The sequence below is a fragment of the Lampris incognitus genome, chromosome 4 (genome assembly GCF_029633865.1).
Source record: "Lampris incognitus isolate fLamInc1 chromosome 4, fLamInc1.hap2, whole genome shotgun sequence".
Classification (NCBI taxonomy): Eukaryota; Metazoa; Chordata; class Actinopteri; order Lampriformes; family Lampridae; genus Lampris; species Lampris incognitus.
The window spans coordinates 50898633-50919368 of NC_079214.1; the positions used below are offsets into that span (position 1 = coordinate 50898633).

At 40.6% G+C, this 20736-nt stretch overlaps 1 protein-coding gene across 2 annotated transcripts in view; it reads right to left on the bottom strand.

Annotated features, from left to right (window-relative positions):
• Nucleotides 1-20736, bottom strand: part of gpn1 (GPN-loop GTPase 1) — a 32297-nt gene continuing 11561 nt past the window's right edge. The window contains exons 2-14 of one of the 2 annotated variants that reach the window (XM_056278710.1): nucleotides 12439-12619; nucleotides 12089-12182; nucleotides 10349-10455; nucleotides 7555-7592; nucleotides 7052-7130; nucleotides 5794-5888; nucleotides 5544-5589; nucleotides 4755-4901; nucleotides 3057-3139; nucleotides 2334-2373; nucleotides 2018-2108; nucleotides 1457-1561; nucleotides 1-1034 (exon numbers count right to left, since the gene is read on the bottom strand). In XM_056278710.1, the coding sequence (XP_056134685.1) occupies nucleotides 928-1034; nucleotides 1457-1561; nucleotides 2018-2108; nucleotides 2334-2373; nucleotides 3057-3139; nucleotides 4755-4901; nucleotides 5544-5589; nucleotides 5794-5888; nucleotides 7052-7130; nucleotides 7555-7592; nucleotides 10349-10455; nucleotides 12089-12182; nucleotides 12439-12618 (1212 nt within the window). In that variant the 5' untranslated portion in view covers nucleotide 12619 and the 3' untranslated portion in view covers nucleotides 1-927. Of the gene's footprint in view, nucleotides 1035-1456; nucleotides 1562-2017; nucleotides 2109-2333; nucleotides 2374-3056; nucleotides 3140-4754; nucleotides 4902-5543; nucleotides 5590-5793; nucleotides 5889-7051; nucleotides 7131-7554; nucleotides 7593-10348; nucleotides 10456-12088; nucleotides 12183-12419; nucleotides 12620-20736 lie in introns of those variants that run through there. The other variant, XM_056278711.1, reaches the window with a different exon arrangement.

Genomic DNA, 20736 nt, shown 5'->3' on the forward strand with positions numbered 1-20736 from the left:
GTGAGGCTTTAGCAATTTTATTTTAACAAAAGCAAATATCTCAATGCTTTCACAAGTGTGTCAAACTAAAAAAGAGGAAGCGAAAACAACAATTACCTACTTCATATAAAAATAGAGAAGAAGAAGAAATATCACTGAACCACATTCAGGAACTTAACATTTGAGGGAGAATCTGTCTAACATGAGCATATTCACTCATTTGTGTACTCATGAACACATCTCACAGCCAACCGCACACCTTCACGACACCTTCAGTCCCTGGGTGCTGCATGGCGGCTGCCCACTGCTCCTAGCTACACAGCTAGGATGGGTTAAATGCAGAGTGTAATTTCCCACGGGGATCAATAAAGTGTCTCAAAATCCAAAAAATCAAAATACAACCCTCTGGTCTTCAATGAATGTGGCTACCTGCACACAACCATTTCAGAATATTAAAGTATTTTGGTAGTGGATAGTCCAAGTCTCTCTGAACTATACTGGAAGGTTGCCTTGAAACGAAAAACTAAAATGATTGGCCATTTTTCATACTTTTGATGAAAATAGTAAGATCATGCCAAGACGACTCAGCACACATTGAAGCTGAACATTTTGGAAAACCTGTTACTGCATAGTGGGCAGAGCAGAAACCATTCAAAAGAAATAACTCCTAAATCCAGGCAACAAACATGCAATCAACCTCACAGGCCTCTCTGTACATTCTGTTGTTGGACATGGATGGAAAATTGGTAAGAGGAGTCAATCATCGCTCCACTACACTGAATCCAATTTATATTATTCCCCAAATCAAGCTATAACACACAGGTTCAGTTGAGGTGGGGTGGAATAAAGATTGGAAATACTTTGGGTACTTAGTAGTCCATTTTCCTTGCTTTTTCCAGTGTCTCTGTGACATGCACTGATCTTCCCATGAGGGCCAGCAGTTAGAGGTCAGGGTCCCTCAGGCAACACCGACTTCTTGTTTCGAACCTGAACCAGCTCTCTCCTCTCTTTCAAGAAGTTGCCAAATGCATCATGCTCTTTGCTTTCCTCCGTAACTGAAATATGGGGGGGGGGGGGGGGGGGGAAGGAAAAAAAAAGCTAATAGGACAAAAATCAAAACTTCGCATTTTAGGATTTTGCTAAATATATTCAATCAGCCAAATCACATTATCTTTTAAATTTTTGCTTAAATGGAATACAATAACTGGAGGTTCAGTGGGCTGGAGAACTCTAATCTGTTAATCTTCATAGAAATATAGGGCAAAAATTCACTGTGCTGTTTTCTAACCAGTCATTATCTCTGTCATATGCAACTTTAGTAGTTATTGGCACAATGCCAACTTATGGTATATTTTGTGTAGTTGGTTTCTTATCTGCAGAATTAAACATGTAGAAGCCTGGACAGATATACATTATGGGTACCAGACTAAAATGTTGTGCATCTCCTTTATACTCTACTAATTACAGGTGTTCTCACCATTGTGGTCAATATCATCCGTGTCACTGTCAACTTCCTCCTCCCAGTCATCCGTGTTACCACGTGTAAGGATGAAGCTACTGGGGCCCGCCACGTTAGCTTCCTCTGAAGAATGAGAAAGAGACATCACAACATCAGTACTCAGACCAGTACTGGTCAGACAATCAAAGAAGAGAATTTCATGGCAAAGATAGAAGGCTCTATTTGGCCTTTTATAAATGCAATTAAAACAAAGTGCGAAATCTAAAGCACTTGCTTAGAAATGTGTTATAGGATTGAAACATTGTCTTATACAACGTAGTGCTGTCTGCACACACACACACACACACACACACACACACACACACACACACACACACACACACACACACACACACACACACACACACACACACAAACACATGCATTAACAACATGGTACAACTTGATTTTACCAAACTCCTCCCTTCGGGCATGAAGCCAAAGTGTTACAGTAGTTCAGCAAACACATAAAAAGGTGGCTGTCCCACAAAAAGTGGGACATCCACATAGGCCTTTTCTGTTGTTTGGGAGACACCTAACCTGCAGATGGTGTAGCCTGCATGTTCACAGCCCCCATGTCTTTCCTCAACCGATCCAGTTGTTCCTGCTGCTTCTTGCTCTGAGCATCAGTCTGAAAACACAGTGGCCGATAGAGATGAAGGAATAACACACAGAACTGAACACAGCTCAATGTCATCAGCAACAGAGAACCCAGAAACACACACACAGTATGAAGATAGTTAAGTTCAGATGGAAAGGGATCAGAATTTATACTGAGGGAAAAAAAAATCTTTGTGAAAACACAAGCAGCAGCAAGTGAAAAATTACAGCACGCTCACATTCAAACAGTACTCACCAGCTCTTTGTGAAGTCTTTCATATTCAGGCCGATAGTCCCTGAGAAAAACCACAGGAATGAATTTACTTATACATTGCAAAAAGCCATTCAACTTCATGTAAAAACAAAATAAAATAAAGAGAAGAAGAAATTGACTTTGACTTCAAGGTAAAAGTTATTGGCATTCACAGGCCCTCAAAAATGGACCTAGTTGTCACAAATGGCCTTAGTTGTAGTAAGCTGTGTACAATAGCATGGCTATAAAGGAAGAAAGTCAAAAATCCATCAATGTTCAAGCCATACTAGTGTCTAGCAAGCAGAACATCAATGCCAGCATTTCAGAAAACATTTGAAAACAAACAGGCCAGAGACTTCAGACAATGCTAGACTTTGGCAATTTTAACATGATATTACATTTCTTATTTTTCTCATTACAGTGATAGGAAAAAAGTATGGAGAATACAAGGTAATGACAATTACCCCATCAGCAAAACGGTCATTCACAGAAAAAGACGATATTAAGCTTTGAGAACCATCCTGTGATTGCCTCAACATTTTGGCACCCTTACTGCTGAGTCAGATAAAGCCCACTTATCTAAAATTGCAAGCAGGCTGTACAAAAGTTAACAATTCTATGTGGGGAAATTCAATTTGACCCTGGTGTGGATAGCTTCTCAACCGCTTCAATTTAGGTTTTCTGTCAGTGATAATGTACTTGAAGAATAGGCGCTGTGAGACTTACGTCTCATACTCTTTGGTGGCCTCTGCCACCCGGACAAAAAACTCCTCCAATCCAGTGCCTGTGACAGCAGACACACCTACCACCTGGAGAAACACACAACAGCACGGGACTCATTAATGAGGTTTTAAAGGACTTGCTAAGGGGAGGGGGGAATTTATACAGACACAAAACAGAGACAGACACACATAAGAACACATCAGGGTTCCCACTCGTTCAAAGAAATTATTGTTCCCAACATTTCAATGAGACTGTCTGTGACTTTTGGTTGGATATAGGTGACAGACATTTCTCCTGGAAGGTCCTATCATTCAATATTAACTTACTGGAAGCCAGACTAAAACTCCTATGGATGGACAGATGAACTTACCGACACATGCACACATACACAAACCACTCCTCAAACAGCTATGAGAGTGCACTCAGGAGTGTGCAGATCCCCATCAGGCGTAGCTCTCCTTTCGGTGTTCGGACTCGGGCGAAAAACCAGTTCAGGAGTTAGCACTCAATTGTGGTATAAAACAGGTTTTTCAAAGGTTTTGGATCACCGTGACCACGAGAGGCCCTTGATCATAGTCACAACAGTGCACAAAAATTATTAGGCTGACAGGGCCAGTAGTATGTGAGATTAACAGTGGACAGATTCACACACACACACACACGAACAGGAAAACCTGTGTTTTTCCTGCCGTTACAAGACTTTTGCGTAGCGCCCAAGTCAATTGAATGGGAAATATGGAAAAAAAGTTAATATGCAGCACTCAAGCTAAAAAAATCTACCTAATAAAAATGTTTTGCCTGTCAGTCTGTGGATGGGCAGCCTCCATGAGTGCCTCAAAGAGTGAACCACAATTTGTGACGCATAGCCTACGGCGGCAGTTGCACGAAAAAAATAATAAAACAAATAACCATTAAGGTGCAGCATTTAGAAAATTAACTGTACTGGATCTTCAAGCTCTGGTTTATCTGTGTTCGCCATAACTACGAGGCTGCGCTGTGCTAAATTACTAGATATCTCTGTGGCATCTTAGTGGGGTGGCTGAACGTACAACAGCCTTTGTGAAAGTTGCTAGGGGGGAAACTCAGGAGTTTTAAATTAAATTCGGCGCACACAAAAGTTCTGCATGCGGAGTGGTTATAACAACGCTGTATTCGTTCAGTACACGTGTGCTGAACCGAAAGACCCATACCGAATATTTTCGGTATGAATGCGTGTAGTGTTAACACATCTAACACACAGGCACGCATGACCAAACGTATAATCCAAACACATGATAAATATCTCCAGGCGGAGATAATTATCATATGATCACTGAGTTTTTACTGAGATATCTCAGTAATGTTATATTTCTCACCGAGTTGGGAACAAAGACGTTGGAACTTGGGATACATTCATGAAGATGCGATGTTGTGACGTCTGATGCAGCGGCACACCAAAACACGCATCTTGGGGGCATTTTAAACAGTCTCTCAGAGTCTTTTAGGTAGTCACTGAATTGAACATATCCCCAAAACTGATATGAAATCTCAGGGGTTATCTTTGTGTTATTACAATTTTCCATGCCCTCAATGATATTTCCAAGATATTTGATCAATGTTATCACTTTCTGGGTGTTGTCCATAACTGGAGAACTAGTCTGTAAATTTCCAGGTTTTCTAAGATATGAGGGAAGCCTGTACACAACTAGCAAAGTGCCATACCCTCAGGTTGGTGTAGAACTCGTCCAGGACCAGGCTCATGGAGCGGGTTAGGTTGCTGATGTAAGACGTCTCCTGGTTAAGGGCATCTTGGAAAACCTCAAAGTCCTGCATCCACTCCACAGCAAAACTGTTATCGATAATGTCCGTCTATACACACACCCACCACACACACAAAAAAAATGCATTTAACACAGGTCCCTTTATATTTCAGCATATCAAGAATTTATCCTGATGACGTTGTTGCAGAAGGAAACAGATTACAATAATAACATCGACAGCATAGTGGTTTCACAGTAAATACTGGCACACACACTGTAGTCAACAGGAACTCAAATTCAGTGCAAGGACACAACGGAGGATGTACAAGTAACAGTATAATATACTCTCTTGACATTTAGAGACTGTCTGCATTCTTCATTTGTCATTCTCAAGGACTGCTTTAGAGGGAGATTTTCATGTTCTGACATGAACATCTTCTGTAGTCCTCAAAAGCTTTGTTCATCAAGCGCCTGCTTCTCTAATCGGTTTTTCTTGTTTTTTTTTACTTTTAAGTCAAATGATTTCATTCCATGCACACAGCTGGGATTCTTTGAATGTGTATGTTTAAAAAGAGATGACTTGAGGAGAGAGGCAAATGATTTCTTGTTCAAAATGTCACAGGAGTATATTAGATAAGTGAGGGGAAAGCTTTAAGAGAAAAAAATGGATGCAGGTGAAGGGAATTGTTAAGGACCTCAGGAAGACATTATGAGTTTTAAGGTTATGACAAAAGACAGCAAACGACCATACCTTGTTCATGGCAATAATGAAAGGCAACTTCGTCTTGTAGAGAATGCTGAAAGAAGCAGAGAATTTTAAAGACCAAAACAAGACTCGCTGTTCAGACACTGTCATATTCTGCAGCACCTGACATCAAGATTCCCATATTGCAGTCATTTCATGTATTGCTTCCTGAATAGACCTTTAAACTAAGCATTCCCTTTAGCATAAACTCTCAGGATTTGTCTGTCATAGGTCAATTCCTATGCAATGCACTGACCTGCAGGCATACAGCATGTTGGACATGAAGGTGACAGGGTTGACACTTCTAGAAGTGTCCATCACGTACACCACCACACAGGGAAAGGACGACGCCTGCAAACAGAGACTATATTTTTATGCCGGGTACTTCAATTGACTACATTCGGTTTTTAAAGATTATCAATCATTTTTAACCCCTAAACAATCTCATTAACCTACACAAAATTGTCCTCTGCAGAAAATTAAGTTCAAGTTCAGGTCAAAGAAGAATCTTTTATATGATTTAAAACAGTAAAATTCTAATGCCATCTACATGATAGATTGCAACTCCAGAAAAGAACCGCGATGGGGGTTTATTGGTAAATATAGCTGCAGGAAGGGGCGTCCGGGTAGTGTAGCGGTCTACTCCGTTGTCTACCAACACAGGGATCGCCGGTTCGAATACTCGTGTTACCTCCGGCTTGGTTAGCTGTCCCTACAGACACAATTGGCTGTGTCTGCGGGTGGGAAGTCGGATGTGGGTATGTGTCCTGGTCACAGCACTAGCGCCTCCTCTGGTCGGTTGGGGCGCCTGTTCGGCCGGGAGGGGGAACTGGGGGGAATAGCGTGATCCTCTTACACACTACGTCCCCTTGGCAAAATTCCTCACTGTCAGGTGAAATGAAGCGGCTGGCGACTCCATATGTATCAGAGGAGGCATGTGGTAGTCTGCAGCCCTCCCCAAATCGGCAGAGGAGGTGAAGCAGTGACCGGGACGGCTCGGAAGAGTGGGGTAATTGTCCGGGTATAATTGGGAAGAAAAAATAAATAAATCGCTGCACGCAGTTAAACAGTAATGTCCTCTCTTCCAATGTTCCTTTTTGTTCTCTAAGGGGTTGTAATGTCACTCCAGAGGATCTCTCTGAGAAACAAAGGTGAAGGTCAGAGCAAAGTCAGCCACCAGAAAATGACTATTAAAATGGACATTTGTGGGGAAATTTACTTGGAAAAGCCATTACCTACAAAACATTTCAAATGGAGCATTTTGGGACTTTGATGAAATACAGATTTTAGTGCCACAGATTGAAAGCCCTTCGAGTTTTGCTCTAGCATTTGTGAAGAAAAGAACTACATCAACAGACTGTTCTCTGTATATGATGATGAAATGAATACTTCTGAAGACTAAGCTTTATAAAACTATTTTTTTCTGCTCTCATAGGATAGGTAGTGGTGTTTCATAATGACAATTTGTTAAGTATAGTTGGTATATTCTCCATTAAAAACCCTTCAAGGCCTACCAAAGCCTCAGTGATGATGGTCCCAGATGCAGACCATGTGAACACTTCAATCTGCCCCGGGGTGTCAATCAGCACATATCTGTGAACATAGGTCAAAGATTATCAAGTTCACAAAACAGGTAAAAGGAAGAACAGTTTCTGGATGACACTTTATTATATAATTATAATCAACTATATAAGAACTTGTATTACATGATAATTTATTACATAATTGAGTGTAAGCAATTTGAACACCATGTCACCATATGGATTAATATATCTATGCACTGATTCTATGAGGCCCACGTCTTGTGTATTAGTTGCAGTGGGCCAATTGGTGGTTCTATATATCAGAATTGTTGCACAGGCTAATTCTAACGCCGTTAACATCATCCAAACAGACAGATGGTCAAGAAAATGACAAATCAAATGTTCTGCAAGATCAAAACTACTAAGATTACTTCATTAAAATTGGTTATAGCTAAGTATTAACTTACAAATTCAACATATAAACCAGTTCTTACCGATGACTGTGTTGTTTCTTCTCAATGAATTTCATAACCTGAGATGGTGAAACAAAAGTCATAAGAAAAACGGACAGAAGCAGTTTATTCTAGACCATTAGTATTTTTTCAATCAAGTTACTCATTTATCAAGTTATTTTGTCACTTAAACAATGCACCATTCACCAGAATTAATATGACCCAATTTTACTCTCAGGAAAAAATTGCAGTATTGAAAAAATACATTTCACTCACACTGCCTGCTAGAATTAAAAATGGTCAACGACGAGCCTGTGACAGTGACACTCAGAGGTCTAGGGAGCCATCTACTGGACTGTCATTGTAACTACAAAACGCGGCGGAAATCCGTTACACAGCATGCATCAAAAACAATTTACATTTTCAACTTTATAGGGGGATCCAGGACAACGGCCGTGAATTTTTATGTGAATTTCAATTTAGAGTCTTTCTCTAAGATGCTGACTGCCATTAGGGACATGACCCACTTTCATGGTGGTCCCCTTATTTACTGCATCACCCAACTCTATTGTGTACTCATGTCATTATTTCATGATCTACATTCAGCATTTGGTTGATACATATATTGAGAAATATTAACAAGGTACTTTAATTGCTGAATAAGCTTCAAAGCCCTGATCAGCAAAGGAATAAAGCATTTGCTGAGGAGACGTGATGGAGCCCTCTGCATGAGCGTTCCACATCTCTATTTGCGGTGCTCTGGAAAAACAGCAAAAGTTCATATGCACATCTGTTCATAAAGGATGCACATAATTTATTTAAAGAAGTAGTAAACCCTTAATTATATTTTTTGAGCTGAAAGCATGTTGCTTTCCCCCTAGGGTGGTAAAATTCATTGCCCTGGTGATAAAAATGAGATTGCATCACACAGCTGCTTTTTCCCTTTCTTCAGGGGTAAAATACACATTACAACGAGCCCCAACGTCATATTGGGGCATCAAAAACACCAGTACCTCATATTGCATAGCTGACACTCATGCATTCCAGCACATTAGACTGGTGGGTGAAAATGGTGACTGTGCCACCACCTTTAGCCGCCCCCCACCTTCACTTTCCTTTCCACCCGTTTTTGACCTTTTTCAAAATGTGAGTAGCCAAAGAGAGGCTAAAAGAGTGTTTACTTAGTTGAGACAATAGGTGGCAGGAGCACTTCACCTAATTTGGACCTGGGTGGTCAGCCATGGAAACACTTGAGAAAAAGGTACAAAAGTGGCAGAGGTGGCACACCAGACGGAAATAAAATAAAGGTTCAAGAAGAAATCACCTCTGCCACTTTTTTGTGGTATCTTTTCCTGGAGTGTTTACTTTCTCTTTAATACTGGTGAACATTAAAAACGCATCTAAATATAAACATACTAGTGCTACAAACACCGCATAGTCATATTTATATTCTGAAATAAGTATAGTCTAATTTATAGGACAGACAGACAAAAAAAAAGAAGGCTTAAACAATATTGGTGACAGATGAATTGAAACCAGAAAGACCCCCTATGGACAATTACAATTTTCCTTTAAGTCAGTTCTTAGAGAAAAAATAAGTTTGCATACCTATAAATTAGTCTAGATGCAAATTGGAGGACTAAAGGTAAAGCACACCTCTCTAATAGAAACATAATTTCGACACATGGTGCTCTCTCCTAACTAACTGGTGAGACATTACTGATGTTCCAATATAAATTCCTTCTGCTGAAGGTTTTCATTTAAGTCAGTTCGGACCATAGCGCTATTTGATTTATTAACTTCCAACATTGTTTTTCCTTCCCATTTACGATGTACCCTATCTCAGTGTAAAGGAAGCACCTGATCAGATTCTGTTCAGATTTCCTCAAATCTTTTTTTTTCTTCCTTTTTTTGCGTGATACTCAAAAGCAGTTGTCATGGTAAGGTGTTTTTAAAACCTACATAAAAGGTCCCATGAAATGGTATTTAGAGTACCGCAAGTTTCCAGGATTTGAAGTAAATCCCAATTAAACTGAGCAGTCGAGTGGGATTTTGAGGGCGGGGAGTGTCATTTTACTAACAGCCCACAACGGCCAGTGTTTTTAAGAAGATGATGGACATCTATATGTGGCCAGTGTTTTTAAGAAGAATGTGGACATCGTTACGCTGCTGGTGTTTTTAAGAAGAATGTGGACATCGATATATATGCTGCTGGCAAGTTTCAATGTGGTCAGTGATCTTCAATGTAGTAGCACTTGTCTTCTCTCAGTCTCACTCCCATGTATTGGAGATTTTTTTATAGTGTACACCCGCAAGTCCAGGATGATGTAAATAAAAATTTCTGTATTTGTTAGGAGGAGAAAAACATTCTCATAAACAAAAATAAAACAACTTGAGTGAATTTCTAGAGCATAGAGTTATATAGATGTAAATTAAGTACAGATAAGAGGCAACCAGAATTATTACACATTGTTCATTTCATAGGACCTTTCACTGGCACACACATTTAATTCACTAAGAGCACCTCAACATTAAACACACTGGTGTAAGAACAAATTTGGGTCGTTAAGGAACACTTCTGATGTTGAATTCTCCTGTGCTCATAGGAACAAATTGGAGAGAAACTCTTGACAAGAATGCTCTTGAATGAGGCCCTTTGGCTGAGGCCATTATGAGCATAGCAAGGCACGTTTATCTACAAAGCCCTAAATCACAGTCTCAAAGGGCTTAACACTCATATAGTGTAAGAGGCGGATACAGTAAACAACAGACCAGTGGCAAGCACTACAATGTAGGTAAATGTGTTGTGTGTTCTACTAAAAAATAACTGCAATACCTGATCAAATCGGGTAGCAAACAGATTAAGGGAGGTCACAATGCCTCCGTTGGGTCCAAGTCCATAGTGCCTCATGACTTCTTTGTAGTTAACTGTGTCACGGATATCTGAGAAGGGATACAAGAGACTGCAAGAATACTGAACCACAGAAACTAAAAGATACATTATACAGACATATGTACTCATCATGCTACAAACAGATTATAGGGGAAGTAGCCCTTCTTACTAGGTTAAGTCAAGTCAATTTTATTTGTATAGCCCAATATCACAAATTAAAAATTTGCCTCAAGGGGCTTTACAGCAACACAACATCCTGTCCTTAGACCCTCACATCAGATAAGGTTATCATCTTTTCCTTTTTGTGTGATGCTTGAAACTGTCAATGAATTCAATAAAGAGCCTTCCCAGACAGAAGACGTCAGATGATGTAATATGAACCCACATTTTGAGCGGAAAAAAACAAAAACAAAAAACAATATGGCTGGGGCTAAGAGAACTGTTATATTCTATGGCGTTACCAACAGTCATCAATTCAGATGGAACACTGACAGATTTGACAGTTCCATATCTAACTTCATAAATGCAACTAATCTAAGTAAGACAACTTGAGAAAGTCTTGATAATTTTAAAAACTAATCACCAACATGGAGGCAAATACACCACAGCGTGGTGAAAAGTGCCAACAGCATAAGCCTTTCTTCAGTGAAAACCCAACACTACACACTGTGTGACTTTGGCCGTCTTAGGGCTGTCTCAAACAAATTTTTGTTGTGGGCAAAATTGTTCATCGTGAACCATGATCGGTTTTGTTGGTTGTTCAGTGTGACAGGAATAATGACAGCTGAGCGAGTGCCTATTCATGGAGTTGTAGGCTCTGATGTAGTTCAGGCAGTGTTGAAACATTTGGGCCATATCCTTTATCATGGCAGGGGATACGATGATAAAAACTATGGCTAACCCAACCATCCTGGTGAGTGACCAACAGCAGCATGGTAGAAGATGAAGACATCCTAGCTATTGTGATTAACAGAATGTTTTTTTTTTACAAATGAATTCTGTACTCTCTCACATTAGTGTATGTGTGTATTGTTGTCAGAGAATCATTGAAAGTCATCTGCTTGACAAAAATAACTGTGTGCAGACAGTTTTATGACAAATGGCTGGAGATATTACTGTACGTCAAGCTCACTTTGAAGATTTGCCAACCTATATTGTCGCTTCTTTTTTGGGGTTTCTCTCTTTTTTTAATGCAACTGCACATTTTTTTTCTGCAGGACACTTTTCAATGTCCCTGGGACCAGGAATTCTCACCATTTAACCAAATGTACCATAAAATAGACTAACTTCAACTTGCAATCTTACAAGGGCGATGTATTAAGATTTTGCATGTTTCCGATCATACAATGAACGTGAGAGACGACCAAAATCGCAGTGTGGGATTCTTAGGAAGAACATTCCCCTCAAACAATGGCTTGGAAAAGGGAATCACAACAGCGACCCATTACCTACTTTAGTAACACAAAGACATGACTGCATTAAATAAAAACAGATCATAAAGCGGCTGACAAATAATTTTAAGATGGTTACATAAAAAAGACACACTACACTGGGTCATTACACGCTAACCTTTTTAAGTCTCGGCATGCACAGCAATAACACGCAACTAAGTTGCCTGTCTTATATGCATCTTAACACATGAATGGTCGTCATGACAGAAACTACTCTGGCTGTTTGACTTACCGATGTTAGCGGGGAAAGGGACTTCGTGCACAGCAGGATCTAGGTTGATTACATAAGGAACGGACTTCTCTGAATGAAGATGTGCCGTAAGTCTCTGTAAAGCGAACACTGCTTTCAATATGTGCAACTACAAAAACCACCCATCCATCCATTATCCAAACCATAACAAATAATGTTCATCATCTTTACTGATAACTAATACAGCATAGTAAAATGTAAACAGACAGCAACATTTTCTACACTCGTTCTAAGTAGACAAAAAATCGATTAATTTGTGAAACGCTTAGATCGTGAGTTATTAGTAAACGTTAAGTTCGCAGAATGTCGTTACCTGCCAACAGCCAAATTACCTGCACGAAAGTTGTTTTTCCCGATCCCGCCATTCCCAACACAATAAGACACACAGGTTTCTGTTGGTCAGCATCTCCAGAAGATGAACGTTGACAAGAGTCGGAACTAGCTGTACCAGAAAAGTCCTTGTTTTCCACTGAAACATCTTCAGGGTCCGAGTCGACTGCCGCGGTCGCCATGCTGCTTGACGGAACAAAATACGGCACCTGCTCAAGAATGGCAACTGTCGCAAAATGTCGCGGTCAAAAATGACCGTTCAAATCATTACAAATTCATACGCGCGATGACCTTTGTCAGATTTTGAGAAGACCCATATATCTAGAACCGTATTCTCTAATATACATGTGTATTGTTGCTAAAATATAGATGCCAGCGTTAATTCTGCACACTACTGTTGCCAAAGACGGTTATCGTGGGTAGCTCAAAAAGAAAAGCCATTTTACGTGTAATATGCAGTGAGAGATGTCTCTCCATACCAATGAAAAACTGGTATTATAAAGATTTCCGGCGAGCAGTTACACACCTGAGTCTACAAATCAAGGTCCTTAGCAAAGACTATTGGTTGACTAATAGAATCAGGTGTTTAACTGCTTGGTCGGAACAAGACTATTGCATCAGTTTTTTTAAACAATAATCAAGCTCATATAGCGCTTTTCTAACACTCAAAGTCACTTTACAATAAACGGTGGGGAAACAAGACAACAGATAAACATAACACTGACATACAGGGGTGGATGGGAGGGGGGGCTACGCATCGTCGTAAATCCAAGAGGGGGCCCTAGATCAAAATTTATGGGGGGGGGGTCATAACAGTACCAACAGGGCGAATTAATACATCAATAAATTGATTGAGAAATTGATACAATGTAAGAACATTGTTAGAATTGGACACTTTCTGAAAATTAGCTGAAATGTTGCTTGCTTGTTTGCAAAATGGTTACCAATTTCGGTTAATCACCTGTAAAATCAAACGACCCCTGTTGACGACGACGAAATGAGGATTTCTGATGGAATGAAGGTTTTCCGACACACGGTCGAAAATGGGTTCAAAAAGCATGAGCAGCGTCTATGAACGAATGTACACTGCCATCTGCTGGTGAAAATAATGAAGCGCAACAAACTTGACGCCTACACGTCAAAGACGGTTGAAACCGTTAATCTGGATACAACGTTTATCGACAGATACGTTTCATCACTCAACCAAGTGACATCTTCAGTCTAAACTGACTGCAGGTATCCCCACCCCTTATACACAATACAGTACAATACAGTGCCTAACGACCGAAACCAACGACCATGGGTGGGGCCATTGATCATGTGTACTATCTCCCTGAGGTTTCTTCCTATTTTTTCTCCGTTAAAGGTTTTTTTGTTTTGTTTTGTTTTGTTTTGTTTTTTATGGAGTAGTTCCTTATCCGATGTGAGGGTCTAAGGACAGGGTGGTGTGTTGCTGTTAAACCCACTGAGGCAAAGTTGTGATATTGGGCTATACAAATAAAATTGACTTGACTTGACTTGACTTGCCTTGACTATTCGCAGAAGATTAGGGGTTGTTGCAATCACAACGTTGTAAAATGGCGACAGATGTATAGCGACCAAAACCAACGACCAGTTTCATGATCAAATATGGGTGTGCCCATAGAGTTTCGATGGCTATGTGTTCACAGAGAGTTGGGGAATAGTTACAATCACAGCATTGTAAGATGTCGACAGAGCCCCCCCGGTTCAGGGATGGTCGTTCCCTCTTAACACTGATGGCCTCTGACTCCTCGTTCAAACCATCGTTCCTCCTTATCAAGGATGTACAAATCCTCAACCCTGAAAGACTGGCCACTGGCCGCAGATAAGTGTAGACTGTGGAGTCCTGGCCTGACGTGTTAGCTCTCCTGTGTTGTGCCATTCTTTTGGCCGGCGTCTGTTTAGTTTCCCCAATGTAGTACAAGTCACTGCAATCCTCCTGGCACTTAACAGCGTATTGCTGTGAGCAATATAGTGTACACTGTTATGTGCCAGGAGGACTGCACTTTTCACTATACACTATATTACACTATATATTATATACTATACAGTGCATCCGGAAAGTATTCACACCCCTCCACTTTCCCCACATTTTGTTATGTTACAGCCTTATTCCAAAATGGATTACATTTCTTTTTTTTCTCATCAATCTACACACAATACCCCATAATGACAAAGTGAAAAAGCTTTTGTAGAAATTTATTAAAAATAAAAAACGGAAATATTGCATGTACATAAGTATTCACACCCTTGCTATGACACTCAAAATTGAGCTCAGGTTCATCCTGTTTCCACTGATCATCCTTGAGATGTTTCTACATCTTGATTGGAGTCCACCTCTAGTAAATTCAATTGATTGGACAATATTTGGAAAGGCACACACCTGTCTATATAAGGTCCCACTGTTGACAGTGCATGTCAGAGCAGAAACCAAGCCATGAAGTCAAAGGAATTGTCTGTGGACCTCCGAGACAGGATTGTATCGAGGCACAGATCTGGGGAAGGGTACAAAAGATTTTCTACGGCTTTGAAGGTCCCGAAGAGCACAGTGGTCTCCATCATTCGTAAATGGAAGAAGTTTGGATCCACCAGGACTCTTCCTAGAGCTGGCCGCCCAGCCAAACTGAGCAATCGGGGGACAAGGGCCTTGGTCAGGGAGGTGACCAAGAACCCGATGGTCACTCTGACAGAGCTCCAGCGTTCCTCTGTGGAGATGAGAAAACCTTCCAGAAGGACAACCATCTCTGCAGCACTCCACCAATCAGGCCTTTATGGTAGAGTGGCCAGACGGAAGCCTCTGCTCAGTAAAAGGCACATGACAGCCTGCTTGGAGTTTACCAGAAAGCACCTAAAGGACTCTCAGACCATGAGAAACAAGATCGTCTGGTCTGATGAAACCAAGATTGAACTCTTTGGCCTGAATGCCAAACGTCACATCTGGAGGAAACCAGGCACCACTCATCACCTTGATAATACCATCCCTACAGTGAAGCATGGTGGTGGTAGCATCATGCTGTGGGGATGTTTTTCAGCGGCAGGAACTGGGAGACTAGTCAGGATCGAGGGAAAGATGAATGGAGCAAAGTACAGAGAGATCCTTGATGAAAACCTGCTCCAGAGTGCTCAGGACCTCAGACTGGGGCGAAGGTTTACCTTTCAACACGACAACGACCCTAAGCACACAGCTAAGACAACGAAGGAGTGGCTTCGGGACAAGTCTGTGAATGTCCTTGAGTGGCCCAGCCAGAGCCCAGATTTGAACCCCATTGAACATCTCTGGAAAGACCTGAAAATAGCTGTGCAGTGACGCTCCCCATCTAACCTTACAGAGCTCGAGAGGATCTGCAGAGAAGAATGGGAGAAATACCCCAAATATAGTAGGTGTGCCAAGCTTGTAGCTTCATACCCAAGAAAACTTGAGGCTGTAATCGCTGCCAAGGGTGCCTAAACCAAGTACTGAGTAAAGGGTGTGAATACTTATGTACATGCAATATTTCAGTTTTTTTTTTTTGATAAATTTGCAAAAATTTCTACAAAACCTTTTTCACTTTGTCATTATGGGGTTTTGCATGTAGATTGATGAGAAAAAAAGGAATTTAATCAATTTTGGAATAAGGCCGTAACATAACAAAATGTGGGGAAAGTGAATGGGTGTGAATACTTTCCGGATGCACTGTATATTACATACTATATCCTTATCATTATTATTATATATTACTATTGTAACGTGCATGGATAAGTGGACACATTGATCCTTGACTAATGGGTCGGAACCTTTAGTCGACTGGTTAACGTTGTCGCTTGTGGTGTGGGAAACATGGGTTCGCGTCCCAGCTGTGGCGGTACCCGGGCTGCCCCCCTGAATTCGCTATACTATATTGTTATTACATATTACACTATATTGCTCTGAGCAATATGGTGTATGCTGTTAAGTGCATGCATCAAGACATGACGCCTACAGAGTGTGCAGGCTTCGACTTGATATAGTTGGGCGCGTTTGTGTGGACAGGATTTTGCCTTCCTATACGAGGTTGATAATAAACTCATGGAGGAGGAGTATGGGTGGGTGGAGAGTACCAGATGGTAGGTAAAGTAAATTACTAATGCATTTCCCAGCCAACAACCTCCTCCGTTTATCCATCCTTTGAGCAAGGCAAATAAAAGACAAGTATGTTCGTGGACCTGCTCATTGCAACATGAGAAGACTGTGGTCATACTGGGCAGTTTCCAGGTGTAAAATGTCTACAATTGTACTACTGGGAAGCAGTAAAGGCCTGAAAAGTGGGGTTTTCCAAGGACAGAGCCAGTGTCGCGTATTTGTAATATTTGTAATGTAATCTTTAATGTATTTGAAATGTTAGACTGACTGTCAAGTCATATCTACTGGAAACAGAGATTGTTATAAATATTTCAGACATTTGTTTTTGGACAAATCCAATGACTGAACGATAAAGTAAGCATTCACTTTTGTCTCTGCTCTCTCTAATATTTAACCCCCCCCCCCAAAAAAAGGGGGGGATGTAGATGAAGAGTGATGGTGGTGTGGGTAAGACTGAGGGTGGCAGTATTGCAGTAGTACAACACACCCCAGCTTCTCGCACAAGTGTTAAATTAAGCTTGCTAAAGCCGACGTGTCACCTTTCCTCTGCTGGGCTCATTTTATTGTTCCAACATGCTGGCTCACACCAACGTGTGTAACCTAATTAATATGGGTCTTGATCTCTTTGGTGCCCCCATGGAGGCAAATCTGGAGGATTGACCATATTGTGCACTTTTGCCATTAAGGAAGTAAGAGCATAGATTTTATTAGTCAAAGTGTCTCTTTTTTGTAGAATGCATCACAGGGCAAAGAGTTTTAACACTCTATGGGTCACACCAAAAGGAATTCAGAGCAAAAAAGTTATAAAAAAAGTTTACTTCCTCTTTAAATGATACAAAAGTCTGTATGTAAGGAGCTGCTGTGTAAACCACATGGGCAGTATATTAGCAACAATAGTAATAACAACTACAATAATTATAGTATAACTGTATTACAATTACAATCATAATTATAAAATACTAGAAATATCGTAGTGTTTTATAACTAAAATTGTAATTTTACCATACTGTAATGTAATTATTCTGTTAAGGAATGGATGATAAATCTGAGACAATATAATCCCTAATTGTTGACATTTTCACATTCTACTTAAAGCTAGCTAGCATCAGGGTGCATCTTCAGACAAAAGGTGACAGCAATTGTTCCCAGGTACTGATCCATAATACCGATATTGCAGGATAATCTAGAAAAACCATGAACCTATGCAAAAATATGAAAGACTACACCTTCCATCCATTCATTATCCAAACCGCTTATCCAACTTAGGGTTGTGGGATGTTGGAGCCTATCCAAGCAGTCACTGGGCGGCAGGTGGGGGGGACACGCTGGACAGGCCACCAGTCCATTACAGGGCTGACACATTTACACCTAGGGACAATTTAATATTGCTATTTCACCTGACCTACATGTCTTTGGACTGTGGGAGGAAACCAGAGCATCTGGAGGAAATCCACGCGTACATGGGGAAAACATGCAAACTCCACACAGAGGATGACCTGAGATCAACCCGAAGGTTGGACTACCCCGCAGCTCGAACCCAGGCCCTTCTTGCTAATTGAACTAGTTATTCACAAGTTTCTGAGATGGATTAAAAGCCTTTCTCAGCAGCTGCTGCACACCTTCTCCAGAAACTCCTACAACACCCAGAAATGTCCTTGCTGCATCTACAATTATGTCATTTTGCTCCGATTCTCTTTCTACTCCAGCAGTATAGTTAATTACTATTGCCAACATGGCCAAAAAATTCATCTGGTCCTTACAAAAGTAAAAGTCAACATGTTTTTTGACTGACTTGTCCTCCTTAGGTTCTTGTCTCACATCATTTTCGTTGTTTCTCTCAATTCTTTTAGCAGACTACACCTACTTGCCACAGATCCAAATCTGACTGATTGTCAATACAAATTTAAATTTTTGTTCATCTTAATGGCAGGTTTATTCTGTCAAAAGACCAAATACCTCAGAGGAAGAACCTCCCCAGAGACTGTGGGTAAGTGCCTTCTGATTCGCTGAATTCTTTTCCAACAAAATAACCATTTTGAAATGTGAGCACAGAAATCCAGAGAAGCAAGACTATGTAAGAAAGCAATTTTAAAAGAAGCTATAAAGTGCCGAAAAAATGGGATTTCTTTTTCTTTTTTTAATCCAACGATTGCAGGGCCTTCTCTGGATACCTCGAAGGTCCAGATGGTTTCCCACTGAATTATACTGTTCCTGGTACTATCACAACTACCACTACTATTTCCACAGCAATGGTGACTGTTGCTATGAATACTAATGATGGTATTACAACAGCAGTATAACTATGTAGCTCTTACCAAATTTGCTGAATAGTGAATTTGTTAAATTTCATGCATTGCCTCACAACACTGAATGGACAGCTGAGCCCTCACATGTGTTTCTTATTTGACAACTAGCAAAATCTCCATGGAAACCACACGAAGGCACCTTGAGCCAAGCTGTTATCCCCCCCCCCCTTCCCTAGTCTCTCTGTTTCTCCCCCCCACCTCTCTGCCCCCCTCTCTTTCTCTGTCTCTCCCTCTCCCCCCCTCCCCCTCTCTCCCCCCTCTCTGCCCTCTCTCTCTCTCTCTCTCTCTCTCTCTCTTTAAACTTAACACGATACAACTAAATAACATGTTTTACCTCTCCCTCTCTTTTCAACAAAAAACCTAAAAAAGAAATCACTAAATAACATTGTTTTTCTTTTTCGCTCCTTTTCTTCCACTCCTCTGTCTCTCTAGCAAAAATAACAAGATACAGCTGCATAAAATGATTTTCTTTTCCCTCTCATTCTCTCCCCTTTTGTTCTTGCTCTCGCTCTTTCTTTAGATGAAAACTTCGAATAATATTCAGTTCCATATCTTTTTTTCTATTCTGACTGTTTTGCTGGAATAGTCGAGCCATATCAAAGCCACAAACACTGGCTTTTGATGAGGTAAAGTCATGATCTAAAGTACTTTTCTTCTATGGCCTTAGTTTAACAGTACACTGCACACACACACACATGCACGCACAAACAAATGCTGTGCTGACTGAATAATAAGTATTTATCTAATTTATATCGTTTTATACTATTCCACTGCCAATATACTCCAGCTTTTCTGTTTTTAATTTTCAAACCTCGAACCCAGTACATTTTTTTCTGCTATTACACTATATTTCTATTGCTGATATATTCTCCTGTATCAGCTCATTCAATGGGGCCCTTAAAGAGTCAAGTCAAGTCAAATGTATAGCCCAATATCACAAATTACAATTTTGCCTCAATGGACTTTACAGGAGGACAACATCTTGTCCTTAGACCCTTGCATCGGATAAGGAACAACTCCCTAAAAAGAAAAAAAAAACTTTAACAGGAAGAAAAAATAGGTAGAAACCTCAGGGAGAGTAACAGAGGAGGGATCGCTCTCCCAAGTTGGACAGACGTGCAATGGATGTTGTGTGTACAGAATAAAACACAAATGACAGAACACAACATTGAAAGAGGAGAGGATAACAGAATTATAATGGAATTATGAAGAATATGATGAGGAGGATGCCAAACAGCATCCAGATGTCACCAGAACAGCCCAGGACCTGAGCCACATGATCATCATCACCATGTAGACTTGACAGGAGGACAGACTACACATGTACACAGGGGAGACTCATGTCACACCATTCACATACATGGGAGAAGAGACAAGAAAATACATTAGTCACACACTGGAGAAAGAAAAGGATGTAACATTACACAGGATAACAAAATTATATAGATTTATAAGACATATAAAGAATGTGCTGAGGAGGAGGCCAAGCAGCATTCAGGTGGTGACCGCCATCACCATGTAGACCTGGGAGGAGGACAGACTACATTTGCACACAGGGGAGACTCACATCACACCATACATATACACGGGAAAAGAGACAGACGACATCATTCAGAGAGAGCGAAACTACATGTGAGAGAAGAGAACACTTTGCAATACTCTATAATGTTGTTGGCAGAACTAAGCTTGGTAAACTCATTGAGACAGAAACCGACCTTCCATGCAATATAGGTTGTGAAGTACTCAATTTAAAGGCAACTAATTGTAGCTTTAGGAAAAAAGATGAGTTTTAAGTTTGAATTTAAAGGACTCAACAGACTGTGATTGACTTATTGCAACAGGCAAGAGCTGAACATGCTCAAGACTGTGGAGAT